The sequence below is a fragment of the Lottia gigantea genome, assembly GCF_000327385.1.
Source record: "Lottia gigantea unplaced genomic scaffold LOTGIsca_55, whole genome shotgun sequence".
Classification (NCBI taxonomy): Eukaryota; Metazoa; Mollusca; class Gastropoda; family Lottiidae; genus Lottia; species Lottia gigantea.
The window spans coordinates 1,648,524-1,663,587 of record NW_008709889.1 but is presented as its reverse complement, the minus strand read 5'-3'; the positions used below and the strand labels follow the sequence as shown (position 1 = coordinate 1,663,587).

Here is a 15,064-nt window from a genome sequence, read left to right as displayed (position 1 = left end):
GTTGTGGATCGAAGTAACTAACAGCACCAAAACATCTCGATCTGTATTTCAGATTGTTAAAGCTATCCAATTCCCTTTTCAAAATTAGAATGATAACCTTGTAATTAGAATTAAACGTGCTTTGTAAGCTAAGTCAACTCTAAATTAGCGCCTGTGTGTATTGACGATGTATTTTACTTTTATATATCCAAGAACCCCATTGTTTTCTTTATTCATTTCTCTTTTTTAGAGAAATACAATTTATTCATATTTTTTAACAAATATTGCACAAAAACTTAACAATACCTTTTATAGGAAGCTTCATTGTAGCCATAAATTAAAAAAATATACATAAAAATATACACAAATTAGGGATAACAAATTTTATATATAAAAACATATTCCCTTATTTTTCTTTAATGAAAAATTGTGGCAATCTAAGCTGTCCATTTTCTAATATTGGGAATAAAACTTTTTATATATAAAAAACTTATTCCCTAATTTTACTGTAATGAAAAACTGTGCCAATCTAAACTGTCCATTATTCCTATAGATATCTATTTTCTGTGTATAATATAACAGGGAAAGTTTCCTTGAGTAGTCAGCTGTACTATATACATAATATACAATCACTGTAATCATACGAAAAATAAATTATTTCATTTCAATAATTCACAAAATTAATTTACCTAAACCGCTTTCAAGCACTTATCAGTCTGGTGACTATGATTGTTTTTGAGGGACATTTTAGCTCTTCAAATCAAATATTTTTAACCTATGTTTGCCTTTTATTGTTTATAACAATCCTCTAAGTTTTAGATCTGTCTGAACATATCCGGTTATTACAATAACCTTAATAACCTTGCTGTCTTCTGATGCTGAAATCAGTTACAAACTAGCTGTTACAAACTTAGTAATTAACAGGGGTAAAAAACACTGCAAAATATAAATGAGATTTCTTTTACAATACATGATGTATAAATAATGAACATGTCTTACTGAGATTCAAAATAACATACAATTTATACAACATAATAAAACATCACACTGCAAAGTTAAGGTTAACTTTTGAACTGAATAAACCATTTTTCAAGACAGTAAGATACTTTAGAATACATTAAATGCAAAATAAATAACTCAAAGTAAACTATATTGAATATTCATGTGTAAGGTAATAAAAGATACAGGATTACTTGTTAAAAATATAAAAGGGTTTGCAAGATATGGCAACAAGATTATACATGTAGCAATATATTTGGAATGCACTTCTTAAATGCTACATATTTAAATATAAAAATATATATTTCACATTCAGTATTTTTTTTAAAAATACATCAAAGTTTTTAATCAGATTATTACCTCACTGTATCTTTCAGATGATGATGCGAAATGCCACTCATTCATTTTTGAAAATCCGCCGACGTAACGGCACATTTTGCACTCTATTTTATACACAGAAATTAGTGTTGTTTCATTCAGAAATAATATCACTGTTGAAAAAACCTGCAGTGATTCCAACAGTCTTTTAAGTTGGTTCTTGAAGTTGCTGTGTCATTTCATCTAAAGATATTTTCATTCCTGGAGTGTCATCACTATCTCCTTCAGCAAGAGTGACCATCACCATGTTACCATCACTACTTTCATTATGGACATCTTCCTCTTCAGCTTCTTCTTCTTGAGTGACTACAAATGCAAAACATTAATAATGATTGAGAATAATGTGAGTTAAACACATAAGGCTACATTTCACTGAGTTTTGTTAGTGAGTTGCATACACCAGAATATGATTTCTTTAACTCTTTCAATGTTAACATTATAACCTCTAAGTTATATAATAACTTTTATGTTTCATTTAGACTCAATATTCAAAGGGTTTAAGTATAAATATATTGTCTTAATTATTTAACTCTAAAAGAACATGTAACTACCTGAGGCATTCTTAATTCTTTGATATCTTACTCATGAGTTATCGAATATATATTGATCTGTGCAGCAATATATTCATTGAAAGAAAGACTTTCACTTACTTTCTTCTGCCTCTGATTGATTTGCTCCAGGTCTTTTATTCTGATGAGTTTTAATATGTTTTGATAAGTGATCACTTCTCATAAATCTTTTCGAACATTGAGGACATTCAAATCGTTTTTCTCCTGCAAATATGACATAAATCACAAGCTGTTATTTTGGAGCTTTGCACAGCCAAGACTGGTGTATGCAGTCTAATAAAGAATCTGGAGAGTTGTTTTTTTTGTTTAAATTAGAAAGAATTTATCTCTTGCAGCAAGTTATGTTTATTTCAACAAGACTTTTTTAAATTCTGTTAAATGATGTGTCTGAAACACACATAATTTACTAGTAACATATCAGTTGTGTTCGCAAAAGCTCTGAATATCTCAATAATCATTTTTAAATGTGTATTATTGGCCATAATCATGTACCTGTATGCGTCCTTTTATGTCTCTGTAATTCATCAGATCTGGTAAATCTTTTGCCACAAAATAACCAGTTACAAACAAATGGTCTTTCTCCTGTGTGCCATCTAAAATAGGTAAAAAAAAAAAACATTTTTATCTTTATATTAGACCATAACATTTTGATTTCCAACTGCTCCATATTAAAATACCAATACAACCTGCTCTATTATATTTCACATTTCAAACAACATGTCACCACCCACTGAAAGTACTATCCCAAACAAATACCAGAATGAATGGAAGACAGTAATTTATAATAAAAGATGGAAATTTGCAATGATCATATTAGGGAAAACATACAGAGTGGCATTTCAGGTCAAATTGATAAAAATAAACACAGAACACATACCTTAAATGTGCTCGTAAATGTGATGTTTTACCATAGACCTTATTACAACCAGGCATATGACAAATATGTTGCTTTCTTTTATATTCTCCTGGTGTTCCTGTACTGCTTCTACAATATAATAAAAGATATGAAAATGTTTGACACTGCCATCATCACTGTTCTAAATGTTATGCTTTGTTCACAACCAATGTCTCAAATAGGCAACATGTCCTTGAACAACACCCACCACAGTTTTACCTACCTTGTGTCATTTTGACAATTTGGACATGTACAAGCTACTCGTCTCAATCTACGACCAGGGACAACTGTTTCTGTAGATCCAGTATTATTATTATTAGGACTAGTAGCAGTAGTAGTTTGTGTACCTGGTTGCTGCTGGGGAGTGATCATTTGCCATTTTGTAGGATCATTAGGATCTTGTTGTAATGGTACTGTTTGAAACTGACCTCCAACTGCAACAGAAATACAATTCATCACGTTTCACACATAGTTACGACAAACAATTACAGATTACAAAATATGTCATTTGAATGGATGACATAGATGAATAAGTTAATGTACTGAGCATAGTGTTAGGGTGTAATGAAGCACTGGCTTAGGTCACAGAGCAATAGATAAGTCTATTAATTATGTGAAAATTAGTTAGTCATTAGTATGATTTTAGTTGAAAAGACACACACACAGTGTTTTAGTGCTTGGGAATCAAGGAAACTCAAACTGGATTAAAAAGCTATAATTAGATTCCTTGTTTGCTCTCAAAACTTAAAAAGGTAAGAACAGTAGTAGTAGTAGTAATTAGCTAAATTTAATTTAAAATCATCACCTTTGCTTACTTTCAAACAATTTCAGATGAATAGAGAACAACTTACCTCCAATAATGGTAGCTTGCTGTGTTTGAGGATTATTGGTGATCTGCTGTCCACTAATAGTTTGTACGTTCTGAATCTGGGGTGACATTATCTGTTGCTGCTGTATGCTACCACTAGTGTTGACGTTTCTACCAGTAATGGTACCTTGTGGAGTGATAGATATAGTACCAGCACCAGAATTTTGAATACCTGTAGCGTTAGTATTGATGATCTGACCTTGTGGGGTAACAGCTTGGATTGTCTGCACATTTTGCAGATTCTGAACCTGTTGAAAACCTTGTAGATTTTGAAGTCCTTGTAAATTTTGGACTTGTATAGTTTGAAGATTCTGACCTCGCACATTTGGAATATTTAAAGTTGTTGGAGCTTGTATCCAGTTAGGGGAGATAACCTGTCCTTGAAGATTGGCAATATTCTGAGCACTAAATCCAGCCTGCATTAACTGCTGTGGAGTTATAATGTTTGTTAAGAGGTTGGAGTTTTGTTGACCACTAGTTAAACTCTGTACATTGGTTGGTGTTGATGCTTGAGATGATGATGTTACTGTAGTAGTTACTGGATGAGGGTATGATGGTACACTAATGGTATTTTGACTCACGGCTGTGCTAAATTGATTCGTTCCATTTGCACCATTTGGTAGAAGAACTTGAGCACCTGCATTGTTAAACATTGAAACTGGCACTAATGCAGGCATGGTTCCACCATTTGGAAGGGATATGTTTTGTAATGTTGCATAATTACCATTATTTCCATTGGATGTATTCTGAATAATCACTTGATTTTGTTGTGGTATTTGTGAAGTCTGTACAGTATTTGGAGTGACAGATGGTGAACTATTTGCTGTTGGCTGTAACTGAGGTGTAGGACATTTGGATTCGGTTTTCATTTCAGGGGTGCTCATTGGAACAGATTTTATTTCTGTTAGCACTTCTTGTTGTTGGGTTGATGTGTTGACATATGTGCCAGTATTTTGATTCATCTGTGACGTAGCTATTTGTGGCTGAGCTACAGTAACTGTTTGTGTCTGATTCTGCGACTGAGCAACTGAATAATTGGCCAATGTTGTCATGTTTCCTGTGCCAATACTGGACATGCTCGTTGCATTTTGGACTTGCGGTGAATGGATAGCTGTAGGGAATGTCTGCATTGGTAACTGAATAGTTTGCATGGCTGTTTGACCATTTACTGATACAGGTATTTGTATGAAATTTGGTGTTTGTTGTTGTATTTGGGGTAACTGAACTTGCATCAGTCCACCTGCAGTTCTGATAGTTTGCATTCCACTAAGATTTACAACATTTCCACCCAGATTTAACATATTTCCACCAAGGTAACCCACATTTGGCATCTGTTGTGGTAACTGAGCTCGAATTATCTGGCCAGTAGGAGTAATCATGGCAGGACCAATATTTCCACCTTGCTGAATAATAGTTTGACCACCAGCTGCGGTTTGCTGAGTTGCATTACTTCCGGATGGAATAATAATGGCTTCTTGTCCATCCACTTGGATAGTTTGATACTGTGGGGCTGCAGGAACTACATTGTAGGTGATGCTTCCATTGGGTCCAGCAGATGCAACAATCTGATTCTGCTGGGGAAGTAACTGCTGCCCTGCTAAATCTACTTGTTGAGCTATGTTACAAACACTGTTGTTAGTTGTGGTCTGTTTCCCAGAATTGGCATCGACAATAGCACCAGTTGGTAGCTGAACCCAGGATGGTGCCACTATATCTCCACTATTTGTTTGTCCCGCCCCAACTAATCTAACAGGCGTACCCCCATTTTGATTCAATGCGTCATCGGGAGGGGCTCCAATCTTGCTGCATGTGGCCGCTAACAGAGCCAAGGGTGAGGCTTGAGAGTCCTGAAAGGAGGAGTCAAAAAATGGGTGTTAGTAAAAATGGCCGCCGAATCAATAACAAAGCAAATATCGTCATTAAATGCGGATATGTAGACTAATACTCACCTGTGTTGAATTTGTCGGTGTTACATAGTCTCCCTTTGACTTCTGTCTGGAAGCCATTTTTATTTTAATGATTGATTTCAATTAATTTTGAGATAAATTCACAACATAACGGAACACTGTCCAGGAAGACAAAGTGGGCCGTGAAAACACAATGAGAAGTGAACTCCTCTCGTCCTTTCGGGAAATAGTGCGTGCGTGGGCGTTACCATATTTTTTAGCTACAATATATAGATGTTCCAAATTGAACAAAGAAACAATTTTAGAATTTTTAAATATATTTTCATAATGCATGTTTGGTATCTTAACTCCTAGAAATTGTCGACCAAAGGTTTCATTATTAAGGACTATTTCCTATGCGGACGTGGCGATTAACAAAAGAGAGTAAAAAATCATTGATTGACAGGTGAACTGAGGTAGAGATCTTAGGCACGCGCTATTTGGCGGAATATATACAAGTAACCAGAAAATTTGTGTAAAAATTCATAATAAATTTTAAATTGCTGATCTAATCTTTTCACTGATTATGAACCTTTGAAGTGCCTATGATAAGAACAATGTCACAATACTTTAGATTGAATGCCTGAAGTTGGGAGGGTGAATCTTGAAACGGGGTGGATTAAGGGGACGGAGCTAAGCCAATCAATCTGTGAAGTGAGATAGCATGTAGTAGATGTTATGCTGTCTGGGGCTAGAAATTCTGATATAAATGCAAACATTGGCGGTGTATTGGTAGATTTACCCTAACATTTTGGGCTACGTGTTCAAAAAGTAACTTAAACCGACATATATACCAGTGTGCTCTTTTTTGGTTATAATTTGCAAGAAAACTTATGGGTGGGGTCGTGTTAGAAGGTCAATATAGTTATATAGTCGAGTTTGTCAAGTAGTCTAATATCGATATATTTACCATCACAGGCTGGACAACCAAGGCTATGTTATACTTGGGCAGGCGCAGTATACCGGGCGGATTTTATAGTCACATTGACCGGACACAGTTGGTTGAAGGCGAGGCTTTAATTACTACAATGAATGGTTAGGGGCGTTATAGCAAATTGTAGAAAAGACATATTTCCTTCAAGTGTACGTGATTTTATTGCTATTGTACGTCATTGCAGTTTCAACTGATAATGTGTTTTTGTTGGTTTTTAGAGTGTTTTATTATTTGATTTTGTCCATTTCAAAAATGAATTCCTTATAATATCGACATGCCTTTGTTTCCGCATGAAATATTTGCATATGAACCACCATTTATGAAGTAAGTGGCAGCCAGTGCAGCTTTTTAGTAAAGATGATGAACTTTTTCAAGGGAATAGTTGAAGGACGCAGCTAGGTTGATTGGTTTGGTCTATTTTGAATGTTTTGACCGTCCTATTTACGCACATCTCCAAAACGAACACTGAACATGCCTTAAAGTATTTTTATTCATTCAACTTGGATATTTTAGAATATGTTCCTGTCATTTCTCCACATTTTAGAAACGAACCCGAAACTGTCACATGCTGACCATCATCAGGAGTTCTGATTGAAAAAGAAAGGATTGAATTTATTAGTCGATAGCCTTAAGTAACTTTGGGATTTATGTTATGAGCAAATTCTTTATGAAATATCTTCATCTTCACAAAAATGAAATGAATGGAGTTTTACGTCCTACTCTTCTGCACCTTGTGGGCTGATGAAGACGGGCAACGCCATGCAGGGTGCCATGAGGGAAATTTTGCCAGGACATTAGTCTGCTCTTAATCGATTTCCAACTGCCGAGGGATCTTTAACGTGCACAGCTTGTAGCACACGGGGCCTCGGTTTATTGTCCCATCCGAACGACTAGACGCTTTTTCCATGTCAGCCCCTCTTACCCGCATCACTGACAGGGGGAAACCGGGTTGAAAAATCCGAAGGTATTATCTCGACCTATGCCTGGACCTTCAGGTTAGCGAGCAAGCGTCTAACTCACTGAGCCACCGCGGTTTCCCCCACCTTCACAAGAGCGGTCGATAAAGTAGGTTAGCCTATATAATATATATATTATGAGCAAAGTTGTTTTTTTTTATATATAAAAAAAGCCTATAATTAGGCCTGATTTTCACTATGGTGGTCGTATCTCCTATGCGAAAAATTTATGTTATCAGCAAAGTTTTAATGAAAAGCCTATGAACTATAATAAGGCCTTATCGTCACAAAGTAGCCTATGCGATTTATGTTATGAGCGAAGTTTTCTATGACTAGGCCTATGTATTAGATTTAGAATGACTTGCATGAACGGAAATCCGGCAATCAAGTAGCTACCAATTCAGACCTCAAAATACCGCAATCTTCAATATTGATAGTGGTAACATGACCTAGCTCTCGACAAAAAAAAATAAGACCTTAGAACGTGGAGTCAAAATTCTTCACATCATCCGCACAATGGGGAGTGGGGAATAAATAGGCCAACCAGCCAACCCCACCGCACCCCACTCCTCCCAAAAATAGCCTGAAAAATTGTATAGTCCAGCTTAAATAGCATACTATAAATCTGTTATTGTGGCTCTTCGCCATGATGTTAATTGTTGGGATAATTGAAAAAGGGTCAAACATATGCTTATAGCATCGACGATTGTAATACGGGACGCATGTCTACACAACCTGTGTGAAAACGCGATGTAAATGCAAACAATTATGAAATAGTTTACTGTAGTCTGATGAAAACTTATTCATTGTTACCCCCCTTGTATCTCTGTGACTCATTTACCTCAATCCCAATGATAAAATATTGTAGGTGTATTGCCCGTCCAAGATTTATAAGAAATAATACCCGTGTTTCTACTTTCACATAAATCAGTGGGAAATATAGAAATATATCAGAATCAAATGGTTATTCATATCATGACAGATATTATTTGACGGGAAGTTGAACACACACCTTTGAGAACGAGGCAACTTCACATCTCGGCCATTTTCTTTCCGGGTGACTGGCCGGTTTAAGAAATTTATTGAATTGAAGTTTACTGGAGTTTTACAGATATTTAGAGATCGGATTGAAGTAAATCAACAACATGGCCAATCGCCTACCAGCCTGTGTCATTGACACGGGAACAGGGTATGTAACTTTTGGAATAATGCGGAGTTTTAATGCATTCTTTGAAGTATGACAGCACTACCTGGTCATGGCTAAAAGAGGGGTGTGTTCCTTTTGACTGTTTGACTGTCTTATCATTCATTTAGGACGAAGATGAAATCGAATATGCATGTACTTGAGACGAAATGTGAATCCATAATTCTTAGATATTGCTTATGCCAATCAACATTTCTTGTTATCTGTTATCACTTCCTTAATAGTAGATGGAGAACAGGAAGAAATGGGAATTTTTTACTTTGGGTTGGCCTACTCTACTGTACTAGTCGATTAGGCTTAAAATGAAAGAATAGACTTGCACATCATCTTAGTCATATAAGAGCAAGTTCAACTGGTCCTCTTTAAATCCCTTTAATAAAATTTCATAGACTTTGCCATTCATGAGAAAAACGCAACAGTTATAGTAGCAGAGCTGCACAAATATATTGGTTACTTGAAGAAAGCCAAATAAATCTAGAAATGATTCAAACTAATGCTATTAGAAGTTCTTCAAATTTGTTTTTATTCACAGAAGATGATTTCAATACACATATTTACCTTGATTTTTATAGAATCTTTATCTGGATGATTTCCTGCTTGCTTTGTGCCTTCTATATTTCACAGACATTTCAAGATTGTTTAAAGGATCAAATGTAGTATTGACTAACAGTTTTTGATGTCAATCAGAATATATGTTTGATGACATTTGACAAGAATGTAATTTTTATTGTCACCCATGTCCGTCCGTCGGTCCACAATTTGCTTGTAAACTCTCTAGAAGGCACAATTCTTGACGGATTTTGATGAAACTTACTGAAATTGTTTATAATCACCCAAGGATGAACCCTATTGAAAATCAGAAAAATCGAAAAATAAAGTTATAGAGTTATTGCCCTTGTTCTTCAAAACGCGTTCAATTTTTAGCTTGTAAACACTCTACATGCCACAATTCTGGCTGGATTTTGACCAAACTTTGTGAAGTTGTTTATTATCACCCAAGGATGAACCCAATTGGAAATAAAAAATATCAAAAAATATTTAATATGAGTTATTGCCATTGTTCTTCAAAACGCGTGCAATTTTTAGCTCGTTAACACTCTACAGGCCACAATTCTTGATGGATTTTGATGAAACTTTGTGAAATTGTGTATTATCACCCAAGGATGAACCTTATTGAAAATCCAAAATATCGAAAATTATTTGATATGAGTTATTGCCCTTGTTCTTCAATGTTCATTTTCAAACAAAGCTGTCAGTGGGCGTATTTTACCTTGCCTGGCAAGCTATCTTTTTATTCATGAATACCCTACCCATCCATATTCTGGGGGCTTTTATTTGTTATTATATTCTTCCTTAAGTTTATTGATTTTAATTTCATTTCTATATATAAGGCTTTCCATGAATAGAATTATTAACCAAATTTTTTTAATTTCAAAACCGATCAGCTTGGTTTACAGCTAGTTAGATATCAACATTCTATTCATTCTGATTGACAAGAGCTCAGAATTTTAATAAGTGTATTTTACATCTACACAGTTGTAGGCATGAAAATGTGGGTTTTTGATGCAAAATTTTGTTATGTTTCTTTGTTTTTAAGTGTAATTTTTTGTGGTTTTGTCTATGTTATCAAGTAAATAATTTACAAGTGATTAGTGAATTAAAAACTCATAATTAAATATATCCCTGTTGCTTATGATAAAGTAAGTGCCAAGTGGAGATTTCACTCTATGATATTGTAAATGAAAACAAGAGTAGTTAAGATATGACTAATGGTTTAATCATCACCTCTATAATTGCTCAAGGCCTGAAAACTGGTAGTTAAATTGTATAAGTAGTAAGATATAGGAAGTAGATTATATGTTAAATTATTTCAATATGTTTCACTTTTATAAACTCTCAACATTTTGTATGTTATTCATGCCTTTGTTAAGATATTATGTGAAAATGGAGAAATGCCATGATAGGAGAATGCATGATATATTGAATAAAAACACATGCATGATTTTAATAGAAAGCAAGTCAAGTCTTGTTTCAGTGAAATAGGTCATGGCATATAGGAAGTTAAGATTTGAGAGTAGAAAGTTTTAAATTTCCTATCTTTATATTATAGCAACATAGAGTCTCTATTAATGTTAGGATTTAACAAAGAAATAAATGATTTCAAAAAAAAGTTCTGAAGGTCATTTTCTACTACATGAATTGTAATAAATGGAATAAATTTGGCTTCCAAGAAAAATATAGCCTCTGTAACTTAAAGTTGTGATAAATCATTTGGCAGGAAACTAAATAAACTCAGTAACAGAGAAATTTGCTGCAAATTATAAGGTTTAAATAGATAAAATGCATTTTCTTAGAACACAATTGTAGATTGTTATTAATTAGATGATTAAGCAGATTCAGTGTCTGACTGAAAATCGGAATGGAGCAAATGGATACTATCAGCGCCTTCAATACACTCAATTTAGAAATTTCTTTTTTTCATCCATTCATTATATTATCCCTGTGGGCTGAATGTTAGAAAGGACCACGTCCTTGTGTATTGGGCCTAATTCTGACTCATGTAAAAAAAAAAAAAAGGGTTAATTATTATTATTAAAACTCTATACAATCTCATTAATATTTTTTACCTTCAGAACCTACTGTTTGAATCTTACAGGTATACTAAGATGGGATATGCAGGTAATACAGAACCACAGTTTATTATACCATCAGCTATAGGTATAAAAGAGACAGCTGGGGTTGGTGATCAAGCTATTAGAAGATTAGGAAAAGGTGTAGAAGACTTAGATTTCTATATTGGTGATGAAGCTTTAAATACACCTTCTTATGCTGTTAAGGTTTGTACTCAATTTCACATCATACTGTATCTTGAATAGAAAACTATCAAGAATGACAATTAATTTTTAATTGTTATTTCACCTACCATGATACAACTCTTTAATCTAGTATTATCTGATAAAGTTTCTTTACAAACCCTTGATGCTGATCTTCCTATTGGACTGTGATGATTTTCATTTGATTTTTGAATTAGTAGTATATTAATGAACAGTATGCAGTTACATATTACTGTTTTATTGTTAGCTGTATAATATTTGTTGGGTATTTTTCAGTGGCCTATTAGACATGGTATAATAGAAGATTGGGATTTGATGGAAAGATTTTACGAACAATGTATTTTTAAGTATTTACGCTCAGAACCAGAAGATCATTATTTTTTACTGACAGAACCTCCATTAAATACACCAGAAAATAGAGAATATACAGCCGAAATCATGTTTGAATCATTCAATGTTCCAGGTTTATACATTGCTGTACAGGTGAGTTATATGGAAATTCTGTTACCTCTCTAGTTTAGACAAACTTACTCTTGATGTCCAAGGTTTGATTCAGGTGTTGATGATTTCCAACCTGTCAGTGAACCAAGATGCAGGCATTGATATCCTTTAGTTAGTCTTAATGTTTCCCTTATGCATGATGTTTTAATTGATCTTTTCTGGGCTATAGCAGTTGAATGTATGACATATAATTGAAATTTTTCAGGCTGTATTAGCATTAGCAGCATCATGGACAGCTCGACAAGCAGGGGAAAGAACTCTAACTGGTACAGTTATTGATTCTGGAGATGGTGTTACCCACGTTATTCCTGTTGTAAGTAGAAGAATGATATTATTATTATATTGACTAATACTCTAAACTAGTTTCAGAACTCCTCACGCTGGACTAACACAAAGAAACATTTAATAATGGATAGAAGAGTCATGGAGCACAAGATGTGTAAGAAGATTGTTCACTAATGAGACTAAATTTGGTTACCACTTTCTCTTTGTCACAATTGCAAACCAGATGTTCTGTGATTGCTGTGAACAGAACAGCATTCTGATGTTAGTTTTTATCCTCTATTTATGTTATTTACAGGCTGAAGGGTATGTCATTGGTAGTTGTATAAAACACATTCCTATTGCTGGTAGAGATATCACCTACTTTATACAACAGTTACTACGAGAACGAGAGGTGGGAATTCCCCCTGAACAATCTTTAGAAACGGCTAAAGCAATTAAGGTAGGAAATTGGAATATTGTGTTTTTTGAATGTAACGAGTATTATGTCTATTGTCTGAAAATAGAAATGGCGCAAATGGTTTGGTCAGCTTCTGATACAGGAATACAAGTGTCTTAAAAAGTATTCTTTATTTGAATGAATGGGATTTTCAATGTTATACACTATTGTTCAGAATATCTTTTCTTTTGTAGGAAAAATTTTCTTATGTTTGTCCTGATATAGCAAAAGAATTCACTAAATATGATCAAGACCCAGGTAAATGGATTAAAAAGTATGAAAACAAAAATGCCATAACTAAACAATTATTTTCAGTGGATGTAGGATATGAGAGATTTTTAGGCCCTGAAATCTTTTTCCATCCAGAGGTAAGTGATAAGTATTCTACTAAAAAGCTTTGCGGGTTTTTCGGCAGTTAAAAATGGAAATTTATTGAATATTTCTTCATTCTTATTCAACTGCGATATGACTATGGATCTTGTTAATAGATAATACATAACTGTTTACCACTGGTATGTTTCCTCACAAGAACTAAAAAAAATAAACCAAGTTATTTGCTGTGTTGACATTCTGAAGTAATTCAGGGGCGGAAAAATCTATCAGCTGAGTGCATCATGAATTCCATGAATATTGCCATCACCCATGTCTGTCGGTCGGTCCGTCCGTCCGTCCACCCGTCCACAATTGCTCGTAGACACTCTACAAGACACAATTCTTGACAGATTTTGACAAAACTTGGTATGAGTGTTCGTAATCACCCAAGGATGAACCCTATTGAAAATCAGAAGAATCGAAAAATATTTAGTATAAGTTATTGCCCTTGTTCTTGAAAACGCGTTCTATTTTTAGCTTGTAAACACTCTAGAAGGGACAATTCTTGACAGATTTTAACGAAAATTGGCATGAGTGTTCGTAATTGCCCAAGGATGAACCCTATTGAAAATCAGAAAAATATTTAGTATGAGTTATTGCCCTTGCTTTTGAAAACGCGTTCAATTTTGAGCTCTAAAACACTTTAAAGCATGATTCTTGCTGGAATTTGACAAAAAAGTGGTTATGTTATTCAGTCCTGCGCTGAAGATTGAATATTTGCCTTCTAGAGTTTGCATGAGCTAAAAATTGAACACGTTTTCAAGAACCAGGGCAATAACTCATACTCAATATTATTCAGTTCAAAAGAAGTGTATGACAGAATGTTGGATATTTCATACTGGTGATTGTTACTGTACTGCTAAATATTTTTATTCAAAATCAAAGCTGCCAGTGGGCGTATATTACCTTGCCTGGCAAGCTATTTTGTATTGTAGTTTTGTAATCCTGACTTTACTACACCTATATCAGAAGTAGTAGATGATGTTATACAGAACTGTCCTATAGATGTTAGAAGAGGTTTATATAAGGTAAGAGACAGTTAATAGCCATTCTAATGATGACTTGTGTACATATGATAATTTCTTGTCATATACATTCAAAAATCTCAGTCAACTTCACACTTGAGCCTCTCATTGACTACTTCAGGACTAATGGTTAAGTTTTTTTTTTCAAAGTACCCACTTTTTCCAGTTCTTTTAATCCTGAGTTTTATGTCACATGATGCATAATCGTAGGGAAACTTCTGATAATAAAGTTAATGATTATTCAGAGGGTGTGTAGCTGGCTTGATATGGGTGTGAATCTATTGTATTTCTAATTTGACAGAATGTAGTATTATCTGGCGGATCTACAATGTTTCGAGATTTTGGTAGAAAAATGCAGCGAGATATAAAACGTATTGTAGATGGTAGATTAAAAATCAGTGAAGAAATCAGTGGGGGTAGAATCAAGGTAATATCAAGTTTATTTAAGTAGCTAAGATTCAAAGCTTAAAAAAAGAGAACTTTAGCCTACAGCTTAATCAGGAATATTCATTGATGCCATTCTAGGACAAAGGGCCCAACAGCTTTATGGAGATTATATATTGGACAATGACTTTCATTGAGTCAAGCAATTTTACTTACATACGATAATCAGGCATGGTAGGTAACATTACAATACGAGATATATAACCTAATCTGTATTTATTGTTTTCATTAGCCTAAACCAATAGATGTTCAAGTTATATCACATCATATGCAGAGATATGCTGTATGGTTTGGAGGTAGCATGTTGGCTTCAACTGTAAGTATTAAAATGTTTTTTTATACGCCCACGTGAAAGGTGGGGCGTATATTGCCGTGTCCGTCAGTCGGTCCGTCCGTCCACAATTGCTTGATAACACTCTACACGTCACAATTCTTTAAG

General features: G+C 34.3%; 2 protein-coding genes across 2 annotated transcripts in view; one reads left to right on the top strand and one right to left on the bottom strand.

Annotated features, from left to right (window-relative positions):
- Positions 1-1,998: 1,998 nt before the first annotated feature.
- LOTGIDRAFT_126809 (hypothetical protein) lies at positions 1,999-2,882 on the bottom strand (the record flags this gene model as incomplete). Its single annotated transcript, XM_009063116.1, has 3 exons — positions 1,999-2,129; positions 2,418-2,518; positions 2,803-2,882. Coding segments are annotated over 3 exons (312 nt in total), but the record flags the coding sequence as incomplete, so codon positions are not given.
- Positions 2,883-8,569: 5,687 nt separating this feature from the next.
- Positions 8,570-15,064, top strand: part of LOTGIDRAFT_193923 (hypothetical protein) — a 7,868-nt gene continuing 1,373 nt past the window's right edge. Inside the window, exons 1-9 of the mRNA XM_009063115.1 lie at positions 8,570-8,713; positions 11,385-11,565; positions 11,839-12,045; positions 12,269-12,376; positions 12,644-12,787; positions 12,979-13,152; positions 14,092-14,184; positions 14,483-14,608; positions 14,858-14,941. Coding sequence (XP_009061363.1) covers positions 8,670-8,713; positions 11,385-11,565; positions 11,839-12,045; positions 12,269-12,376; positions 12,644-12,787; positions 12,979-13,152; positions 14,092-14,184; positions 14,483-14,608; positions 14,858-14,941 — 1,161 coding nt within the window. The 5' untranslated portion in view covers positions 8,570-8,669. The remainder of the gene's footprint in view (positions 8,714-11,384; positions 11,566-11,838; positions 12,046-12,268; positions 12,377-12,643; positions 12,788-12,978; positions 13,153-14,091; positions 14,185-14,482; positions 14,609-14,857; positions 14,942-15,064) is intronic.